General features: G+C 33.1%; 3 protein-coding genes across 4 annotated transcripts; all 3 read left to right on the top strand.

Moving 5' to 3' along the window:
* Positions 1–467: 467 nt before the first annotated feature.
* Positions 468–2393, top strand: LOC149740105 (U3 small nucleolar RNA-associated protein 15 homolog). The gene has a single exon (XM_089872561.1). The coding sequence runs from the start codon at positions 565–567 to the stop codon at positions 2074–2076; it is 1512 nt and encodes a 503-aa protein (XP_089728687.1). The 5' UTR covers positions 468–564; the 3' UTR covers positions 2077–2393.
* On the top strand, positions 2379–6528 carry LOC149740104 (ADP-ribosylation factor-like protein 2). Its single transcript, XM_089872577.1, has 5 exons — positions 2379–2508; positions 4159–4269; positions 4619–4781; positions 5042–5122; positions 5466–6528. The coding sequence occupies exons 1-5, from the start codon at positions 2444–2446 to the stop codon at positions 5598–5600; spliced, it is 555 nt and encodes a 184-aa protein (XP_089728703.1). The 5' UTR covers positions 2379–2443; the 3' UTR covers positions 5601–6528.
* Positions 6529–6535: 7 nt separating this feature from the next.
* Positions 6536–20822, top strand: LOC149740103 (dynactin subunit 1-like). Of its 2 annotated transcripts, none has more exons than XM_089872553.1 (27): positions 6536–6676; positions 6979–7073; positions 7430–7498; positions 7568–7602; positions 8016–8239; positions 8417–8522; positions 9036–9161; positions 9508–9636; positions 9976–10130; positions 10350–10476; positions 10629–10766; positions 10966–11115; positions 11351–11509; positions 12000–12177; positions 12561–12699; positions 13052–13220; positions 13738–13869; positions 14304–14456; positions 15033–15191; positions 15512–15637; positions 16256–16418; positions 16671–16779; positions 17394–17593; positions 18015–18148; positions 18306–18447; positions 19016–19197; positions 19916–20822. In XM_089872553.1, exons 1-27 carry the CDS (start codon positions 6576–6578, stop codon positions 20060–20062), a joined length of 3747 nt encoding a protein of 1248 aa, XP_089728679.1. In that variant the 5' UTR covers positions 6536–6575; the 3' UTR covers positions 20063–20822. The 2 variants fall into 2 exon arrangements, with proteins under 2 accessions (XP_089728679.1, XP_089728680.1); XM_089872554.1 differs by having other exon boundaries at positions 7430–7499; positions 7572–7602.
* Positions 20823–21780: the final 958 nt, after the last annotated feature.

Below are 21780 nucleotides of genomic sequence, written 5' to 3'. Positions count from 1 at the left end.
TGGTTACTTCTTGTTTGTTTTTGATCGACCTTAGTCGACCGTTGTAGTAAATAGGTTAAATATTATTATGCTAATTTCATTAGAGCTTTTTGATATCTGGTTTCTGATATTTGTGCATTTGATCACTTTTATAATTCTCGAGTCATATTTATTAATCTCATTTATCGAAACAACCTATATCTCATGAAACTACAGCTATACAAGGGCATTTGTAAGAAATGTTACTTAATGTATATAAGTTTTATAGAATGGTAACTGGTTAATTAATGATTATAAAGGAAGCACCACTGACGTCACGGAATGGTATGTTAATGATGACAACTTAAAAACGACAAGGTTTTGAAAGGTAAAATTGGTTGATTTCACCAACATAACATATTTTTTATGATTTAGTTCTTCGAATACAATAACAAAGGTCAGGTAAACTTACACTTGTGTCGAATTGTCCCTTAAAAAACGACAGGTTCGGCGCCGTCGCCATGTTCGCCACCAACACACTATTTTGTTGCAGTCTGGTCTGTTGATAGTGTTGATAGTGATCATCAAGTTTTGAAGGAGATTATAATGAATTCGAGTCGATATAAAAGCACGGAAGCAGTGCCGATTGCAACTGCAGCAAGAAAACATACCCAAGACTACAATTATTGGAGAAGCCTGCAGTTTCCGATAATAGTAAAGGAATACGGGGCTGTTACGAATGTTGCATTTCAGCCTACAGAGCCACATCACTTTGCTGTTACAGCATCAAGTCGCGTTGAGTTGTACAGTAAGGAAAGCAATGAAGTTGTAAAAACATTTTCTCGCTTTCATAACACAGCTTATGGCGCGAGTTTTAGATCGGACGGGAAACTCTTAGTTGCCGGGAACGAGGACACTCAAGTTCGCCTGTTTGACGTCCAAGGAAGAGTTCCCCTGCGTATTTTTAAAGGCCATTCTCGTCCTGTGCACGTAACAAAATTTTGTAACAACAAGCAGCAATTATTTTCGGCTTCTGATGACAAAACTGTCAGGGTTTGGGACATTTCTACTGAGCAGACATTGAATGAATTTTCTGGCCACGAGGACTATGTTAGGTGCGGCTGCATCAGTACGGCTTCAGAAAATACGATTGTTACAGGTGCATACGATCACACTGTGCGTATGTTTGACGCTCGTAGCAATGAAAATACAATCACTATTAACCATGGATGTCCTGTAGAAAGTGTATTGCTCTTCCCATCTGGAAGCATTATATTAAGTGCTGGTGGTCATTCTATAAAGGTATGGGATGCTTTACAAGGAGGCAAGCTTCTTACCACTGTCAGCAACCATCACAAAACAATAACATGCATGACCTTTAACCACGATTGTACTCGCTTACTCTCTGGAAGTTTAGACAGACATGTGAAAATATATGATGTTACAAATTACAAAGTGGTGCACAACATAGACTATGCTGGTTCTATCTTGAGCATGGCAGTTTCTCCCAATGATGAGACCTTGGTTGTGGGAATGGCTGACAAAATGTTATCTATCCGTCATAGAAAACAATGCAATAAAGAAGAAATGAAAGAAGAAAACCTTCATCTGAGCAAAAGGAAGCAAAAGTCGATGATGAGAGGTCGCAATTTTGTTCCGAACAAAGATGATATTGTTGTTCAACATCACCAGAAGCAGCACTTAGCAAAATACGACCAATACTTTCGGAAATTTGAGCACAGCAAAGCACTGGATGCTGCTTTAGTTGCCCATGTATCAACCAACAGCCCTGAAATAACTGTTGCAGTGCTGCAAGAGCTTATTCGTCGTGATACAATTCGTGCCTCATTAAGTGGTAGAACCGGCAATAAACTTGTTGTTCTGCTTAAATTTCTTTGCAGAAATATTTCTAATGTTAGCTTTGCTCCAACTCTTTTAAAAGTATGTGAGTTGCTTCTTGATAGTTGCCTTGAAACGATTGAAAATGTCCCAGTTGAAGTCAGTCACTTATTCAAAAGGCTTCAAAATATCATGCATTCAGAGTCACTACTTCAAGTGGAGATGACTAAACTACTTGGCAGTATGGACCTTATTTTAAGTTCCAGCATTAAAAACTGATCAATGTGAAAATTTTATCAAAGCTGCTCCACATTATAAATCTGAAAATTTCTGTTTGAACTTTCTTAAACAAAATGGTATACAGTGTGTTAAATGTAAATGTCATCTACAACATATTATAGAAGATTGTATTTTCCCGCCATTATAATTTTAAATTGTTTCTTAAAAAAATGCTTCTATACAAAATAGACTTGTGTGGAATAGTTAATATTTGTGTTTTGGTTTAAATTTCAGTTTTCCGATATCGTGCTACACTGCCATAGTCTCATTGCTATCTTACTGAATTTAATTTAAGTATACCTGTGTGTTTGAGCAGATTTGCTTCTATATAATATCTTTATTGAATTTAAATATCTTACTGTTCAGTATGGGATTATTGACCATTTTAAAAAAGATGAAACAAAAAGAAAAAGAAGTTCGAATTCTGATGCTGTAAGTTCGTTGTATTCTTATATTGATTAGGCTTCTTATAATAAGTGGTTTACATAATTGTCAATAATCTGCTACTTTTAAGCCTATGTAGAAAGATAAATCATATTATAAGTTAACTAGTGTGTGTGCTTTATCTGCACAACTGGTAGATTAAGATACATAGGAACAAAATCACATTTATATTTTTTTAGCAAACTAGAGTTCTATATATATGTATATATTATAATATATATATATATAGTGGTGGAAGATGGGACACCTTTAGCACATAATAACCAAGTATTCTGATAGTGTTTTAAACAATTATTAACGGTCTTTGGGAGTCGTGAGGATGTAGTTTTAGAATTTGAATGTTTTCTGTTTACTACTAAATGAGACGAGAAAACAGAGCTAAATGGTGTCCCATCTTCCCCCACCCTACTGTATATATGTATGTGTCATAATTATGCTACTTAGTATAAGTATCAATTGACACATCACACTATCTAGTATTAAATCCATAGTTTTCCAATGGGTTTGTCTTTTACTTTTTCCATGATATTTTCAACCATTGGCAAAATCTTTTCAAAAACTTGATGAATTCCATTTTCAACATCAATGTCCTTAAATATAATATTATTGCTGCAATTGTAAAACAGATTTGCAAACCTTGGAGTTATTATTGTACAGAGGTTTGGCTTTGTTGGTGTTCGATGCTGTAGAATATTTGCTTTGTGCTATTTTAGCTTTTTATGTATGTTAAACTTTAAACCTTCATGTAGTTTAAAAAGTTTAATTTTTTCATAAAACAAACCTTCCATGTTTCTGCCTTGAGATTTTCAAAATTTAAATCAGCCTTATTGTGGATATCAATCTTTTCATATCGCTCCTGTCCATATTTTCTTCTTGTAGCTGCAATATCTGGTTTCAGTTTAAGGAAAAGAACAAGATCTGGTTGAGGCAAGCCCTGGTCAGTTAATTTGCACCAATCCTAGTCTAGACCCTGTGAATAAGATTATTGCAGAAATTAAACAACATTGAAGCATGTAGTATAATCCCTCACTTGATAAAATATATCTCAATATGAAAAAATGAATATTACAATTGAAATCATGGTAACGCAGTTAAAATGCTCATTTTATAGCACTTTAAAAGGTTAGGAATGATAGAATACAAATACTATACCCCTCCCTAAGCCAGGCTATGCCACTAGTTGTACCTTGGCCACAGAATATGCAACACCAGAATAAGCATATCTATCCAGAATCACCGTATTCCCGTTGTGTAATTTTTGTATCATTTCTGATTGTTTTTCCCAACGATTTGCAGAGAACAGTAGATGTATTGCCCGATCATCAATTTCTAGTTTTTCCTTTAAATATTTGTTGATAATATCTCCGATTTGTGTCTAAATAAGGTCAATATCTTTTTCATGATATCAGCTAGTGGTTACATCGCAAGAAATAATAGTGGACTGTTGCACGGCTATTTATATACTATACCGTAGCACACCGTACATAGTTGGCCAATGTTGACGTGTTACCTTTCAAAACTTGGGGCCTATGTCCCTCTTTATATATCAAATTAATAAAATATTTACTTGAAAGCATTTCAAAATAGGCCTAATGATTAAGCAAATAATTGTAAACTTTTAGTTTAATATTCCTACAGGGGATTGGACAACGCAGGAAAAACAACCATTTTGAAGAAATTTATTGGCGAAGATATTAACACTATTTCTCCTACTTTGGGATTTAATATTGAAACAGTGGAACATCGAGGGTGATTATGAGTTCATAATGAGTAGTAAAAAAAGGGTGTATAAATAAGCAATGACAGGCATGTCAAGCTCCGGATAATATAAATAATTCTTCCTAAAACGAGTGGCAAAGAGTTTTGCCCTTGCATTAATATTAAGTTTGTCTGTTAATATACAGCATATGCTGTTATGTAAATAAGCATATGGTTACAAAAAACGGCTAATCCTTGTGCCTTACATATTTTTACATAATAAAATTAAATTACAAATTTTTCGTTCTTCATGAACTTTACCAACTGTATGTATATTAGTATTAATTATAGTATATATTATATATATAATACAATAATACTTATGTTATTGTTATCTCAGGTTCAAACTTAACATTTGGGATGTTGGTGGTCAGAAGTCACTTCGTTCATATTGGAGAAACTACTTTGAGAGCACGGATGGACTTATTTGGGTAGTTGACAGTGCAGATAAACGAAGACTCTCAGATTGTGTAAAAGAATTACATCATCTGCTGGTGGAAGAGGTATTTTGAAAATAATTATAAATTACACTGTATTCCGTATTGCTTTTTATGTTTAAACTCCTGTTTTTAGTTTCAATGAGTTTTTGTAATACGAATTATATATATATATATATATGTGAATTTGTCATTGGAAAATCTGTGGTTTACTTTAAGAAACTGTAAGAAAATTAGTTATATGTCTTTGAATACAGTAGATTGTTATTTCACATGATTTTAGCATTTCATTGCATTTGTCCTAACATTTGTTTCCTTGTAAATAGAGATTAGCTGGTGCTACACTTCTTGTGTTTGCAAACAAACAAGATTTACCCGGTTCTCTTTCTTCGGAAGAAATAAAAGAGGTAACGACGCACTCAAATGTACTTTTGTTTATGCTTTTGTAGTTAAGAATATCTAAGCCAGTGTTTTTTAACCTGTGGTGCTTGATTAACTAGCATTATATGGGAGCGTTCTGCTATACCCAATATTGTTCAAGTCAGATAAAAATTGTAACAAAATATACTAGAGTTGGCTGTAAACAGTTCTTATTTGTAAATTTGTTTGTGGTATCTGTAGTATTGGTTAATTTAAATTTTAAAGCAAACAAAGTATTTCTCTCATACTTTTCTAGCAGAATTTTTTCCATGGCTAAAATGCTCTCTTACTGTCAAAGCATGCTTTTTAAAAAACATGGTGTATTTTCAGATATTGGACCTGGAAGGCATCAAAACGCACCATTGGTCAATATTACCATGCAGTGCTGTTACTGGCAAAAATTTACTTGAAGGAATAGACTGGTTAATAGATGATATATCCAGTCGTATTTTCACTCTTGACTGAATAAGCCTATCTATTTTTTATTTATAGTTCGTAGGATACTTTAATTATAATGACTACTAACTTACATGCTCACAGTATGCAGTATTCAAATTGTTTTATTTAAAATTCAAATTTGCTTCTGTTTATCGTTGCAATGATTTGGTGCCATTTTATTCCTCTCAATTTTGTTCCTTGTTGTCCATGTCTGCATATGCGTCACGTTTTTTTAAGTTTTAGTAAACCTGGGGTGCTAAAATTCAATTTTATATAGTTATTATAACCAGGGAAATGTTTTAATTGTGGTGAATATAATATACTTTGCTCTGCTTGTTTGTTTAGACACCTAGCAGCAGGGTAAAGGCTGTTTCAGCTTGAAACTTAAGTTTCAAAACCCATGATGTGTTAAAAGTTGGGATATCTGGTCACTCCAGGCACCAATAACATTACGCTTATGTCTGTTGTATATGTGCTTTTGTTTAAATGTAAGTTAATTTAACTAATATTGCTTACAACGGCTTATAATTTTTGCCAATATAATTTCATTCATTTATCTATATGTAAAAGCCTAGCTGTTTGATTTAAATGATTTTGATCATTACCCAACCTTCTATTAAAAATAAAACTTTATTTTTTTTGAATGATACAGCTGTGTAGAGTTACATGACAAATTCACCAGTGACATTCCTTATTACAAATTTGTCCTATTTTTTTAAGTATGTCAACTAAAATATTTTGTACATTATCGTTGTTTATAACCTATTTGTCACATGTTAAACGCCTTAATGTTAGGTTTATCTCAATATTCTCCCATTTTTTCCAGTTACAATTATAGTTTAATATGTAGCTATAATTAAGCCAAAGTTGGTTCAAAACACACCTTAACTACAGTACTAGCGCAACACACCACTGTGCATGACATTTAAAACTGAAACTTTGCATTAATTTCTAGTTTAAGTTAGGTGATGTTAGTGTAACTTATTTTTGCAATTGATAAAAATGGCGGAGAACTTGCCAATCAAAGTTGGTGCAAAGGTTGAGATTGTGGGGAAGGGATTGACGGGTGTCATCTCCTACATTGGAACCACCATGTTTGCAAGGTTAGTAGCTTAACTTTCTTCTTTAATTTTAGTTTGCAATTTAACTGTGTGCAACCAAAGTCTGTACATCGTGAAATTTCAAATTTCATATGTTAATTTGGAATCTTTGGATCTACCTGTTGATGTTGGGAAATTCAAACCATTACTAATTACAATTTGTATAAAACTCCCCCTCTACCTTTATTCAGTAGTTCGTATATGTTTACTGCAACTTTTATTATGTTATGTACAAATTTAACTCCAAGATCTGTTTTGTTGTTCAGTGTAACTTCACCAGTAATTTGATTTGTTTTTTGAAACAGTGGTAAATGGATTGGAGTTACATTGGATGAAGCACTTGGTAAGAATGATGGGGAAGTTCAAGGAAAAAGATATTTTACTTGTGACCCAAGTTGTGGTAAGACAACGTGTAATCGGAAATAAATATTAAACATCACAGTTTAACATATGTTGTTCTTGCCAGGCATATAATTTAGTCCAATACAGCGTTTTTTAGCAATTTCAGTATTACGTTTTGATTACCGGCATTTTTTGACTAAAACACATAATCTTATTCAATGTATTGCTGGCAATTTAATTTACGAATACTAACCACATCTGCCACACTGGAGGCAGTGATAAGCCTTGAACCCAAAATCACTAAATTACAGGAAGGCGTGCTAACCAATGTCATAATATTATCTGCAAAGCTATTTCATATTAATATAATATGAACACCTTTCACATAACAAATATATACTTATTTTTCTTCAGGTGTTTTTGTTCGACAAGGTCAGATTCAGGTACTACAAGCTGCTACCCCACCAGTTGCTAAAAAGACAGGTTTGTACTTTAAATTTTAAGCAGCACAACATATGTAAAACTCTGTGCTTATAAATGTTTAATTTTCAGTTGGAGAATCCATGCTGCCAACATCATTGAAACGGGTAATTTTATTTGTACTATTTGTTTAACATTATATGTTTAACTTCTTTTGTCTTAAAATAGTTGTATTGTATAAAAAAATTACACATAAATCCTTGGTAAGCTGGTATATTAAAGAAATGCTGCAGCTGCCTTGTTAATTGACAATGGAGTGTTTCTTACAATTACGTTAAAAAATGGAAATAATGTTCGGACACATCAGATTTAATTTGAGGCTTTGCAATGTGTATAATATCAACATATGCATAGCATTGTATGAATCGTGTCAGTATTATCAAATTTTACTAACTGTGATAAATTACTTAATTTCGGCCCGGATATATTGTTAATGAAGTTGGATGATTCTTGCAACGATATTTGCTGCGATAAAAATGAAGCCCAATGTATTCTTTATATGACACATCATATATGACAGGTTTCACAAAGGGAGCCTCGATCTAGCAGTCCTTCTCGTCAATCTCGTCTCCAAACTCCTTCCTCTCTTGCTCAACCAAGAGCAGGGTCTCGATTATCTTTTGCTCCAAAACAGGAGCAACTTCCTGAAACCCCCAAACCTGCTCAGATTTATAAACCTGCTCCGGAACCGGTGCCAGTACGAGAACCAAGTCCTCCCCCTCCAACTACTCCTGCTCCATTCAGGTATCTACCTTTTTACATTATTAAATGAACAATTTGATTTCTAAACATATTGTATTGTAGGCTATTTTTTCAACTTGCTAAGCCAGACTGATAGTTGCTTTACTTTTTCAGTAATATTAGTTTTATTCAATTGATAGACCAAAATTCGGTTACATTACCTAATTGTATTTATTGCAGTTCTTCTAACTTTGTCCCTGGTATTTCAATGATGGAAATTGATTCTCTCAAAGCTTCTGTTAAAGAATGGAAGGAAAAATATGAAACTATCCGAATAAAACGTCAGGTATTTAAAAATCTGGCGCATTGTGCACCGTGTGTAAAGGCTTATTACACATTGCATCCACTTGTGCATTATCATTACCCACAACCTAATAATTATTAAAATAAATAGATTTTGTTTGGTTAACAAGCAACACAGGCCTATTTCAAGAATAAAGCATTAAAATTGATTTATCTTATTTTGACCAAGTGTCATATTTATTACTTTTAAGTCAGTGTTTCTTAAACTACACAACCCACTTTTTTGCGAATTATTGGTTTGCTAGTATATTGCCAACAGTTAGTGATATGTCGGGGTATTTTATATATGTTTTAATTCAATAATTGTTTTATTATATATGTTTGCAATAAGATGTGGCGTGTGTTTGTTGACATTTTCAAAATGGATATTTCTCTATCCTTTATAATAACTTCTCTTCAAGACAATAAAAAATTCGTGTGAATGATTGTTTTTCACATATTCATCTAAATATATGATTTCTATGATTTCTAAATATATGATTTCTATGGCGATCAGGAAGATCGAGGAAAGCTGAAAGAATACGAGAAGATAAGAATTCAATTTCAGCAACTCACGGACGTTAAAACGAGAATGTCGGATCAGATTCAAGATCAAGCTAAACAAATCAGGGAAATTAAAAAGGTTGGAAGATATAGGATTATAAACATTAAAAGCTTTCTGTTATTAGATATAATGCAATATGCTTAAACTGTAATTTGTTGGATATTAGTATTCTGTGTAGTTGGGAAAATTGTTTTAAAAAAATGAATAGGTAGAAAAATTATTTTTAATTCGGTAGTAATGTATGATGATTGTAATTTTACTCCATAAACCTGCTCAAAGAATAAAATTTGATTAAACAAAGAATAAGAAAAGTAAAAACATTCCATTGAATTGGCTTCAGTGTTAAATCAAAGTCCTGATAAAAATAATTTTTAGTTACTCTAAAAGTCTGTCCAAACTAATGTTTTTTTATTTACTATTTCAGGAACTGCAAGAAACTGTAGAAGACAAGGCACGCTATGTTGATGAAATGTCTGATGTTCATGAAACAGTGGAGATGGCAACCTTGGATAAGGAAATGGCCGAAGAAAAAGTTGAATCCATGCAACGTGAGGTCAGTAACTCATCTTGGAAATAGTTTTTCTAAAAGATTTTATAAAACATCTTGAAAACCATCACATCAGTTATTTGCTCTGCTGAATAAATTGTCAGGTTTAACAGGTTTTGGTGCTGTTGTGGTCAGGTTCACATAATAAATAGGTTGTTTAACTTGTATCGGTATGTAAGTTAACTTAAGTGCTTGATAATTTTTATTTTAAAAATATAATGATTTTAATTTTTAAATCTAAGAGTATTTTTCACAGAATAAAGCATAATTTCAATTAATAGTGTGTTTATGTTTAAAACATTTGCACACTTGGCATCTTAAAATATTGGTGTTTTTATTTTAAAGATTGAAGCTCTTACTGATAAAGTGGAAGAATTGCAAACTGACCTTGAGATTATGAAAGCAGAGATTGAAGAAAGTGGAACAGATGGAGCAGCATCAACTTATCAAGTCAAACAAATGGAGGAACAGAATAATAAACTAAAAGAAGCACTTGTCAGGTTTGTACGATCAAACCTACAGACTTTTTTATATAGAATAGAAACAATAACCCACAAAGTTGTAGAAGCTGTAACTCGTAAACGGGTAAGAGGTGTATGAAACAATTTAAGACACCTGTGTTAGAACAATTATCATTGCCCGTCATGTGAGCTTAAAGAAGTGTTTTTCATCGTACAAGATATTCAAGTCATTTTACACCATGTACATGTTACTTGCAGAATGCGGGATCTCTCAACTGCAGAAAAAGCCGAGTATCATAATCTAGAGAAACAGATGGAGAAGAAGAACAAAGAACTTAAAGAAATTACGCAGAAGAAAGATAAACTAGCTGCTGCTTTGGAAGTTGTGAGTAAACTACATACAAATATGTAATCTTATAATGATGTTCTAATAATTCATGTGGTTATTATAACAAAGTTATTATTATTAACATAATAGCATAACTGTTTACACCCTTTATTATATAAGTAAAAATAAATGTTGACCATTTGTTTCAGGCTGAATCAACCGTGGATGAACTAAAGGAGCAAGTAGATATTGCGCAAGGAGCGGAAGAAATGGTGGAAACACTGACCGAGAAAAATCTTGAGCAAGAGGAAAAAATTGCAGACATGTTAGAACAAATACATGATTTGGTGGGTCTATTGAATAAAGTAGTTGCCGGACTTCATGCAGTTTATTTTAACCGCTTGCTAATACAGTAATATGCAAAAAAATTAAGATGCAGTTTTTTTTCCAAAAACAAATATATGATACCTAAAATTAGGAAAATAACCAAAAATGTCCGAATTTTATGATTTTTTATCTTTACTTTTCCTCTTTTTCAACATCCAGGAGTTGATCAACGAAATGAATGAGGAGCTGCAGGAGAACGCTCGTGATCTTGAGTTAGAGCTGAGAGAGGAGTCGGACATGATGCGATCGAAAGTTCGAGAGATTGAGAGGAAGTTACTCGCATCCAGTGATGTGGTTGGTGATTATCAGGTGAAGATGTTTCGCAATCTTTGTTTTTAAGTAACTCTATTTATCACAAACAGAATGTAATTCTTGTCGCATTACTGTATAGTTTGTGCCAGTTTATCTTGATTCTTGTATCCAATATTTGTGTTAACTCATTTGCCAAAAGGATAAACTTTTTTGGTAAATTTTCCTTTTTTTTTCGTATTCAAATATGTTACTATTTTTTCTACCTAATAAAACCATCAATATGTTTTTCCAGGATACCATCCAGAAGTTCCGGAAGTTAGTCCAAGAGCTTCAGGATGCAAATCATGAGCTCAGGTCCTCCCAGAGTGAGCAGGAGGAGAAGTCGGATGCTGAGAGCCAATCCTCCCAACCTCCTTCATTCAATTATCAAATCAAGATGGTGGAAACAAAGGTAAGATCTTCATTACTGTTTAATATGGGTGAGGTACTGCGTCTGGTGTGTAGCCAGATTAGGTCAAATAGATAATGCTGATTATTTTGTATAAATTGTACTGTATTGGTCCTATAGCGAAGCACAATGGGGACCTGAAGTGTCAGAGTTGGCTTATTATTTCATTAGATTTATTCTACTTCAGTTATATTAAATAGTTTCCTTGAAAAATATGCTTGTCAATTTTTTAAATACCAGTTCAGGTAGTTTTTAATATATTTAGACTTTAATAGAAATATATTTTTTGATAATTTAGCAACAGCTCCTTTTTTAAAAAAGCTTTTCTATTTTACATTTTAACAATTTTAACGCTTAGTTTTATCTTGTCATTATACTGTTGTGTAATTTGATGGGCATAATTACAGTTCATCCAATATTTATGAATTTAATCGCACTAACTTTATTAAAAAGTAAGAAATGGGCCTCGAAATAACGCAAATAACTACCACAGGCAGCTGCTCGATCAATTGACCACGAACTCCGTAAGCTCGACGTCTCTCAGGCAACCAACCATGCCAAACTACTCCTCATGTATATGCCTGATATGTTCAATAGAAGAGCTGGTGACAATGATTGTGTTCAAGTTTTACTTTTGGTTGAGAGGATTTCATGCAAAGCTCATATAATAGGTGGGTGATAGGGTGGTAGACCTCTAAATACACGGTGGCACTTGGCAAAGGCCATGGCACTTTTACATTATTACATTAACCTTACAACTCTTAAGGAATGTGCATTTTTAGAAATAAACATACCCCCTGTATTTTAAATTATCTGCATAATCCTATTATTAAAATTTTGCAATGCATAATGAAATAGGATGTCCAAGCTATTTTCATGGACTACATGTGACCTGCAAGCCCTCTAATTTGGCAATGCAACAACATAGAATAAAAACATATGTTGACATTGTTGTATGGCCAAAAGTAAGGCAAATCAAGTCACCTAGCAAAGAAAATCACAGTTAAAGGGTTAATCAGTTAAAGGTCATTTAATAATCTTTCCATAATCACAGCTGAGTTAATAACTGAGAAATTTGAGTTAAATTCAACTCTCAGTGATGTTGGAGGTACACTGGGTGAACAACTTACATTTGCATCGTCTGCCGTGCTTCATTTGACTCAACTACAAATCTTACTTGACAAATATAATGAGTAAGTCATGCTAGATTTATAAAACAAATGTTTTCTGGTTAGTTTTAAAACCGATACATTTGAAAATAATAACAATTGTAGCTTATTTTTTCTGGTTGCGTTTTTTTTTTACTTATTGTTGTAAATCAGATACATTTTTATTCACTTTAAATATTTTTATGAGTGTGAAATGTATTTTAGTGTGGAAGTTTACAAAATATGTTTAAACTTGTGTTGTAACTAATTGTCTAATTGTATTTTACCAATTAACAACTCTCTGAAAGAATAGTAAGGATATGGAATACACCACTCTAAATATTCTTTTTTTACCGATAAGTAAAATGAAAACCATGTTACCCTTCTTCCTTTGTAGAGCACTCGGTATATGTTCAGTGGAATTGTTCCAAAAAGTTGGAACACTTTACCACGAGATGGCGCCACATGAAAGAATACTCGACCATCTTGCTGATCTACTAAGGAAAGATACATTGGATGAATCAACTAACATGGAACCACTGTTCAAAGCAATCCAATTCTTTCAGGTAAACTATGTCAGGTCTCTACATGTAACAGGAAATATTTTATAGCTTGATAGGCAGCATATGTTTGCATCCTGTATACCAAGTGATTTTTAAAATAAAGTTTTCTCAAGATTTTGAAATTAATAACTTTTGGTTTTACTACATTACAACAATGGCTAAAACAATGGTTGATATATATAATATATAGTAAGGTGGGGGAAGACAGGACACTTATAGCACACAATATCCAAACATCCTTCCTGACTGTGTTTTAAACAATTAACAACAGATTATGCGTGTCAAGAGAATACGGTTTAATATTTCTTTGAATGTGTTTCGTTACTACCAAATGAAATGTGAAAATAACATATTAATAATTAAGTCTAATACAGCTCTACTGGCATTGTATTACTTTACTGACTAAAGTATTGATGACATTTTTAGACCACCTTCATCAGGCCAATTACAGCAAAGAAAATTAATAATTACCAATAGAGGATTATTAACCTTGATACTAATATAATATTTATATTTTCAGCATTTATTCAATGTCCACATGAAGAGTGAAGCGTTTGATTGCACAACTTTACTCCAGCAACATCTGACTCAAACACAAGCCTCAATATCTGCTGTCTCAATCAATACAAACAGAATAAAATCTCTGCTTCAGGTAATTACTATGATGTTAGTTAAGGTGTACACACTTACACAATATAACTTTAAACTTTATTATGAAAACTTATTGCTAAACCTATTGTATAAGATTTTGTGCCTGTTTTGTTCTAAAAAGTCATTGCAAAAAGTTGATAATAAAGTAATGATAAATTTGAATATAAAATTTCTCAATTCAACATACATAAACTTGTAATTAAAAGTAAAAGTTAACGGTGTCACATAAGTCAACACTGTATTATAAGACCTTTTTAGAGAATACAAGTATTAAAAAGTTTAAAAAAATTATTTTAAAAATATAATTAAATTTTTAGTTTTTAAACTTAAATGTTAAAACAGTTTAAAATTTGTTTTAAGAGTTTTAAAATATCCCTTATAAGTTTTAAAATATCCCTTATGAGTTTTAAAATATAAATATACAAAAACAAACAGGTGGGCCAGGAAACAAGTGACGTGGCGATCCTACTTAAAGATCTAGGGACATCCTGCGACGATATTCGACAGTTTTGTAAAAAGATTCGCCACAGAATGCCACAGTCTTCTTCATCAATTAATGTGTCAACTAGGTTGGATTTTGATGACAGCGTAAGTGTCATGTTAAGTTTGGTTATGGTGTGTTATATTTGTTCTGTATGGGTGATGTCCTGTGGCATGGCATGCCATGGAAGTCGGGATTCATGCCATAGCACCTGAAATTTAGGCTAGGGTTGGTCCATTATTTGTTATTAAATTACAGCTTATTACTTTATAACCCGGATACTACCACTGACAACTGATATATTTATATATAATGTTATATTACATTTTCTAGTTTCAGTAATTTGAATTTAATTTGTCGTTAGTCATTACATACCTATTTTCTATTCTATATGGGTGAAATTCTACAGTGAGACATGTCAGGGATCTGGGTTTTTGGCTAAAGTTTCAATCAACAAACTAGTTTTCTTTTATTAAGATTTGTTTATATGTTTGTGGACTGCGGTATTACTACACATCTGACCTTTGAAAATAAACTTTGTTGTTTTGTTTATAACAGATAAAATTTTGAGAGTATGGACATAACAGCAGGCATGTAGATAGTTCATATAAAGTTATAGCTACAGACATAAACAATTTAAATCTTTAAGTTTCAGTTTTAAGCATATTTTTTATAATTACCAGGTCAAATCTCGATTATCAGAGAGTTTGACGAACATCAGTCAAGTATATGAGCTTACAAAGAAGTGGGTGATAGAGTGTGGCAAGTTGAACCGAATAAATGACACATCTCCTATTGCAACTCCCGCCATGCAAGGTGCACTTGATAAAGCTGCGCTTACAGTAAGTTCCTTAATCAATTGCTTTTACATTTATTTAATTAAAAGATTAAAAAAAGTTTTTACCGTTTTTTTTATGTGTAACTTGTTAATTTTTTACATATAATTGTTTGAAAGACTAAATAAATTTTAATATTGGTTTATGTAAAACTTACGTTTTTTACGTTTTTTAAATCAATAAATGACCTTCATTTATTCTTTCATGCGAGGAGTTATAACCCGATATCCTAATTTATACACTTCCCGCCTACCTACGAGTAGCAATGCAGTTGGTGATTGCTGTGAGTTATTATTTTCATACATTGTATTATATTACTACACCAGGTATATGAGGATCAGCCTGTGTATGAAGCAGCTCGTCTATCACTTGGTAATGTGATGGCAACTATGAATGCAATGGTGACAGCAATGCAAGAGGGAGAATATGACAGTACCAACCCCCCAGCTAAGGTGGGTTGTTGAAATCATTTATTTTTATACTTTTTGATGTAATTAATAATCATTACGTTTTATTTGCTTGAAAATTCCCTATTCGTAAATATGAAAATACATTTTCTTTCTTCTTTTATTTGGAATTGGTGCTTATTCGTTTTTGTTAAGCTGTATTGCATCAAGTCACCTATTACAAGTATTTGACATGTCCGGATTGAAAAAAGAAAATTATACTCCTGCTTTCTAGACATAAACATGTAGTAATACGATACCTTCTACAGAACACTTAACTCATGTGGCAAAAGACCATAGTGCGTGTGTGCCACAAATTCATTTTCCTTCCTTCAAAAAATTGATTATACTGCCAAAATGCTACTATAATCATTAACCAAAATAGCTTCTATAACTTGTTTTGTAAATCACGTGTTTTAGCATGTATTTCCTAAGCAACATTTTGATTTCCTATACAGGTTGTTGAAATATCAGTTAGAAAACACATATCGGAAGAAATTATTAACAAATCAAGAATAATATCCTAGCAGCAACATAGTATATATGCTGGCTTATATTACATTTTCCACCACTAATTCCAACATCTCATTCCTAGCATTTATATTTACGATCTTGTATGGTTAGGTTGTTCCCCCCGTAGAGAAGCGAGCAGAAGTTGTTAAGTCGGACATGATGGACAGTAATGGCTTGGTGAAGCAAATCGAGGATAAAGATATTTTAATCGCTGATCTGAGGAAAGCTGTTCGGGTCAAGACAGAAGATATGTCAGAAGCTAAAATAAGAATTGGTATTTCAATGTTGTATAACATTTAATGATAAATTATAAACTGTTCTTGATATATGCTGATTTTAAGAGACCAGGTATTTGGTAGAATATATTCTCTAATAACTAATCTGCAGGAGTGATATTTTTAGTAAATTATCTTTAGATAAGCTTTTAAAAGAACCAGTCTATCTTGTGGTAAAATAAAACAGATATGGGCCATTGTATGATTTTAGCTAAAATATTTTATTGTTTTAACTGTTTTTTTTTTACCAGGAATTCTGGAAAGAAAACTGGAAAAAGCTGGAAAGGAAGGAAATGATAAAGCAAGTCTCATCCAACTCAAGTTAGATTCATTAACTGAAGATATGAAGAAGAAAGAAAAGTAAGAATGGTTTATGGTGTGGATTATTTTATCAAATATGTTAAACATTAAAATAGGTATCAAACTTTTTTAAACTTAGGGAAGGCAGTGACAGATTAAGAGCATAAAATCTGATTTAAAATCTTCATTGACTGTAATGTTTATTGATATACATTTGTGCTATGTATTAATGACGTAGTGATGATATAACACTGGTAATAGTATTAAAACAATGCAATACAGCTGGAGATACCATGATCAAAGCTTGATGATGCCACATAGTGTACTGGTGTTTTAATTGCTCCCAGTGGACACTAATAGGTTGTCCGAATTGGCAGAAAAACAAAATAACGATAAAAAGATGAGCATCCACAATGTACTTGGTAAATTTAAAACATACAAGGTCTATGAAGCCATCACACACGGTGTGCCATATGACACTTTTGTGCTAACAATAATGGTGTAAGGAGTGTAGGCAATAAAAAATGAGTTTTTGGTCATTTTTAAAACAACCGCCTATATGAACAAAAATTGTATCGTTTAAAATTATAAACGTATTGTTTTAAATGAGAATCGTATTGTACAAATAGGCTTTCCTGTTTGTATTGAAACTAACAAGTATGATGTAACAATAGGGAGTATGATGAGACACTCGATGCTTTACAAAACGACATCGACACGCTTGAGCGCGAGAAGACCGAGTTAAAAGCTCGCCTTGCATCGCAAGCAAAGAAGAGCGTCTTCTCAGATCTTGGTATGAAGCCCATCGGACTTGGAGCAGCATCACCTGGAACATCATCAGGAGTTGCGTCGATCCTCGCTGCTGCATCAACAGGTGATCTTTATGATCTTCATCACTTTATGTGGAGAAGAATTAGTCTATATAGCAAACGTTAATATATAAAGACATTTTTAAATTACCTTTTTAACATTGTACAGGTCTCAATAATTTAAACTTTAGCATGTGGGTTTAGCAGATACGTTTTATTTAACACTTTTACTCAAGTAGCTTTTGCTGCTAATTCCCTACTCTCTTTGCTTACTATTGGGTAATACATAACTAATAGTTATTATAAATAAAATATGATATGTGATAATTACTTAATAGTACTTAATATATTATAAAACTACAGTTAAAGATGGGTTCTGTTTCATCATTTTATAAAACCAGCCATAAAAGTTTTACAAACCATAATATTCACTGTAAATGTGTTTTAATTAACTATGTAATTTATTACAATAATGCGACTTTTCAGGATCACCAGCTCCTGCTGCAGTTCATGACTCACCAATGCTGACTCAGCAAATACATGCGCTTCAAATCGCACTTCGTGCTAAAAATTCTGAGTGCAGTCGTCTGATGGGACGAAAGATTGTGCAAGAATTAAAGGTTTTTAAAACAAATGTTTATTTTAAACAAATGTGTTAAGTTTCATATAAATGTGTTCTCAATGATCATATATAGCTCATGCTAATGTTACAATCTATTTATCATGTGAAGTTTTATTCATATTTTTTAGGAAACAAAAAAATATTTTTTCTCACAGACGTTGTCTCCATTAACGCTCCCTTCAAATGATAAAGTTCCAAAAGAAGTTCACAAAATGGGATCGCAACTCGCAAAACTTAGCACTGATCTCACCAAGCTCGCCATTACTCCAATAATTGACATAAGCAACCGGAAACCCGGTAATTAGAATCTATTGTTTGAAGAAAATATCCCTAAATTTGTAGCATTTAAGTCCCATATGTAAGAATAACCTGTAGTAATACAGTAGGGTGGGGGAAGATGGGACACATTTGCATTGTATTTTTTCATTCCATTTAGTAGTAAACAAAAACAAAGATTTATAAAACCGTATCCCATATAAGACTGTTGTTATTGTTTAAAACACTATCAGGATATTTGGATGTGATGTGCTAAAGGTGTCCAGTCTTTCCCCACCATACTAAATGTTTATATATATACTCAATACTAGCCCTAGTGTTGCCCGTTTTTTAAACAGTATTGAATGAATTTCTTTTATTTATCCCCACTTGTAGTCATTTAAAGCATTGATACAGGGGTGTCTTATCGTTACTAAAAGAGATTTTAATTATTTATATTCTCACTGTTAGTTATCAAATCAATATCTTTGTATCTTGTTTTCATCTATGGTAGCTTACATATTTGCTGCCTTTTAATTTACTTTATTGACCACCAATCCAATATAATTAATCCCTGGTTGATTTTATTGTAACTTTGTACCATCCATAGGTCCCTACCCGGTCGGGAGCCACTCACCGCTAGAGGCGCTAAAGGACCAAAAGTTGCAGTTGAAACTTGCGGAGGCAAAGGTTCATGAAATTGCGTTAAAAACTCAACATGTACTCTCATTGAAAAAGAACATGCAAGTACGGAGTCAACTTCACGATTTTTCGTCACCGGCATTAATCAACGTAAGATTCTCTTTATGTATTTCTTATGTTATTCTATATAGGGTATAGTGTATGTGTTATGAGGCAATTTTTTTGTTATCGTGCACATCGTATGGGGATAAGAGAAAATGTATCTAACCTATTTTCCAAGATATTTCCTAAAAAATAAACTTTTAACGACTCATCAGCATATACCGGTAAAATGTTTATTAAGACATTTCAAACATCTCTCAGCAGGAAATTGTTGTTTACAAAGCTGAACAAATTTTCACGATTTATTACCTCGCTTAAATAAAGTCATTAAATAAATGTCCACACGTCGTTATCGCCGTAAATATTCACAATTCCTGACCACAAATGTAAAAATTGTAATATGATATCTAATGGTAAAAAAGTTGTACTTTGCGTTTAAAATTGTGCAATACGCACGTCAATACGGAACAGCGCTTTCCAACTAATGGGACAGCACGGCGTGTACTCTCGATCCGTTTGCGCCACACAACCGTTACAGAAACTTATTCTACAGTTTAATACAACATATGGCAAATCTCTAGTGTAGTTTCGCGTCAAACCTGGCTACACGATCTGTAAACATTTTTTTTCGCACATTTTGCAAAAAACTTTTGCAACCTATCGTCTTAAATCTTGGGCCTTTTCACGGCACACAGTTTGTGAAATATAGTCACATATGCCTTTATTAATTTTACCAAAATTAGTCAATTGTATTTGGTATTTTCAGGAACTATCGGCAACAACCCCGAAATTGATTGGCACGATTAATCATTCGAACTTAGACGTAAAATCGAAACATATCATGATAAACGAAGAACAATTTGAAAAGCTCAATTCTTTAATTGGGAATCGGTCGATCGTCTCATGTCGTTGATGGGCATATCGTCAGGATATTTCAATTCTTGCTTTTGGTGTTATCTTGTTTTGTTTAATATGTGTAACCATTCTACGCGTCTTAAACGAATATTTGCTGTAAATGTAAACATCACATGGCTGCTTTATATAGCTAGAAGTTCACTAAATTTAACAAACTTTTTGTTTCTTTGCTTTATGTGTTGGTTTCCCAATGTTAATATAGTAGGGTAGGGGAAGACGGAATACCTTTAGGATATATTATACATATATTTTGATCTTGTTTTTAACAATTAGTGACGGTCTATAGGCGTTATGAGCGTACGGTTTTGTAATTATTTGGATGTTCATTGTTTACGACCTAATGGGACGAGAAAATAATAGGAAAGGTGTCCCATCTTCCCCCACCCTACTTTACCACATTAGCGTTGTTAAATTTGCATTTACTGTTTATTTTGACCTAAATGTAACGGCGTGCATGACATGTTAGAATATTATCTTATGTACGCGTTGCTTCAACTTACATTTGACGGTATAGGATCGCTCAAAATTATCCTTGTTAAATACCAGACAAAACGGAAGTTTAAAAACCCTCCAAATGCAATTGAGACGCTGAAGAAACCACCTTTTGATCGTAATTACTTTCATATTGAAGTCTATATTCAATAATGTCCTCTTAATTGTGGTATTGAAGTGGTTGAGTGTGGAATGACCCTTTTGTTGTACTTAAGAAATTGAATCATTTATTTGTTCTGTTGTCTAGTAAAGCTCGATATTAATTATTCATAGTTTTCCTACAGGTGTCCGTATATTAGATCTCGGAGTTTAATTTCTTTCAAACGGATGAGTGCTTTGGCAATACCAGAATGAGACAGGTTCAGTCTCAGACATTTTGTTCAGCGGTAATGGCAGTTAAATTCGTATATAAACAGTGAAGCATTTAAACCAAATTCCGGCAAGTCAGGAAATTCCAGAAAATACTGCGCAGTGAGAGGATATTTTTATCTGGCAACATGCGGGGTATATGCGTTATCAGTGATTGTGGGCTACTTGGCAAATTCGAAATCTTACTTATACAGTAAGTGAGCAAATGATTAACGCGAGTTTACAGAGGTGACTAAACACCGATCTATAAACTGTTGTTTCTAGTACAACACAGAGGCTCTCCCTAATTGATTCAACTGACTGGTACGCTTTATTGAGCATAGGTAAACGCGACAGTCGCGAGTTTATGTACTTCAAGACCAGCTATTGTTGCGCAACGGTCGCGCTAATGAATCGACGGTTGTTAGTAAACAAAGTAAGCTTCTGTTCTCAATAAACTGAACCACGGCAGTTCTTCAGGGCATGAAGTAGTTAAGCTTGCCACTTAGTACTATGTAAGCTTGCTAAGCTAATCTCCTTTGAATGGTTCGACGTGTAAGTTACGGTAGTTGGTAGATAGAATCGACTCGCCGATTGGAATAGCCAGTAAAATGAAAAATTCAGTAAATTGATCGTATGCAGAAAGACAGTTAAGAAAAAATACTTGTAGTGAAGTGCTGTGCTAAGTGATGGACAACAATGTAATGAAATACACACGCTGTCTGATAATTTACATATAGTAGGGTGGGGGAAGGCGAGACACCTTTAGCACATATTATCCAAGTATCCTGATTGTGTTTTAAACAAGCAACAACGGTCTATGGGAGTCGTGGGTATCCGGTTTTATAATATTTCTTTGAATGTTCTTTGTTTACT

Source organism: Ciona robusta, chromosome 2 (genome assembly GCF_009617815.1).
Source record: "Ciona robusta chromosome 2, ASM961781v2".
NCBI classification, from domain to species: Eukaryota; Metazoa; Chordata; class Ascidiacea; order Phlebobranchia; family Cionidae; genus Ciona; species Ciona robusta.
The sequence above is the reverse complement of the archived record's forward strand: the minus strand, read 5'-3'. Positions and strand labels throughout refer to the sequence as shown.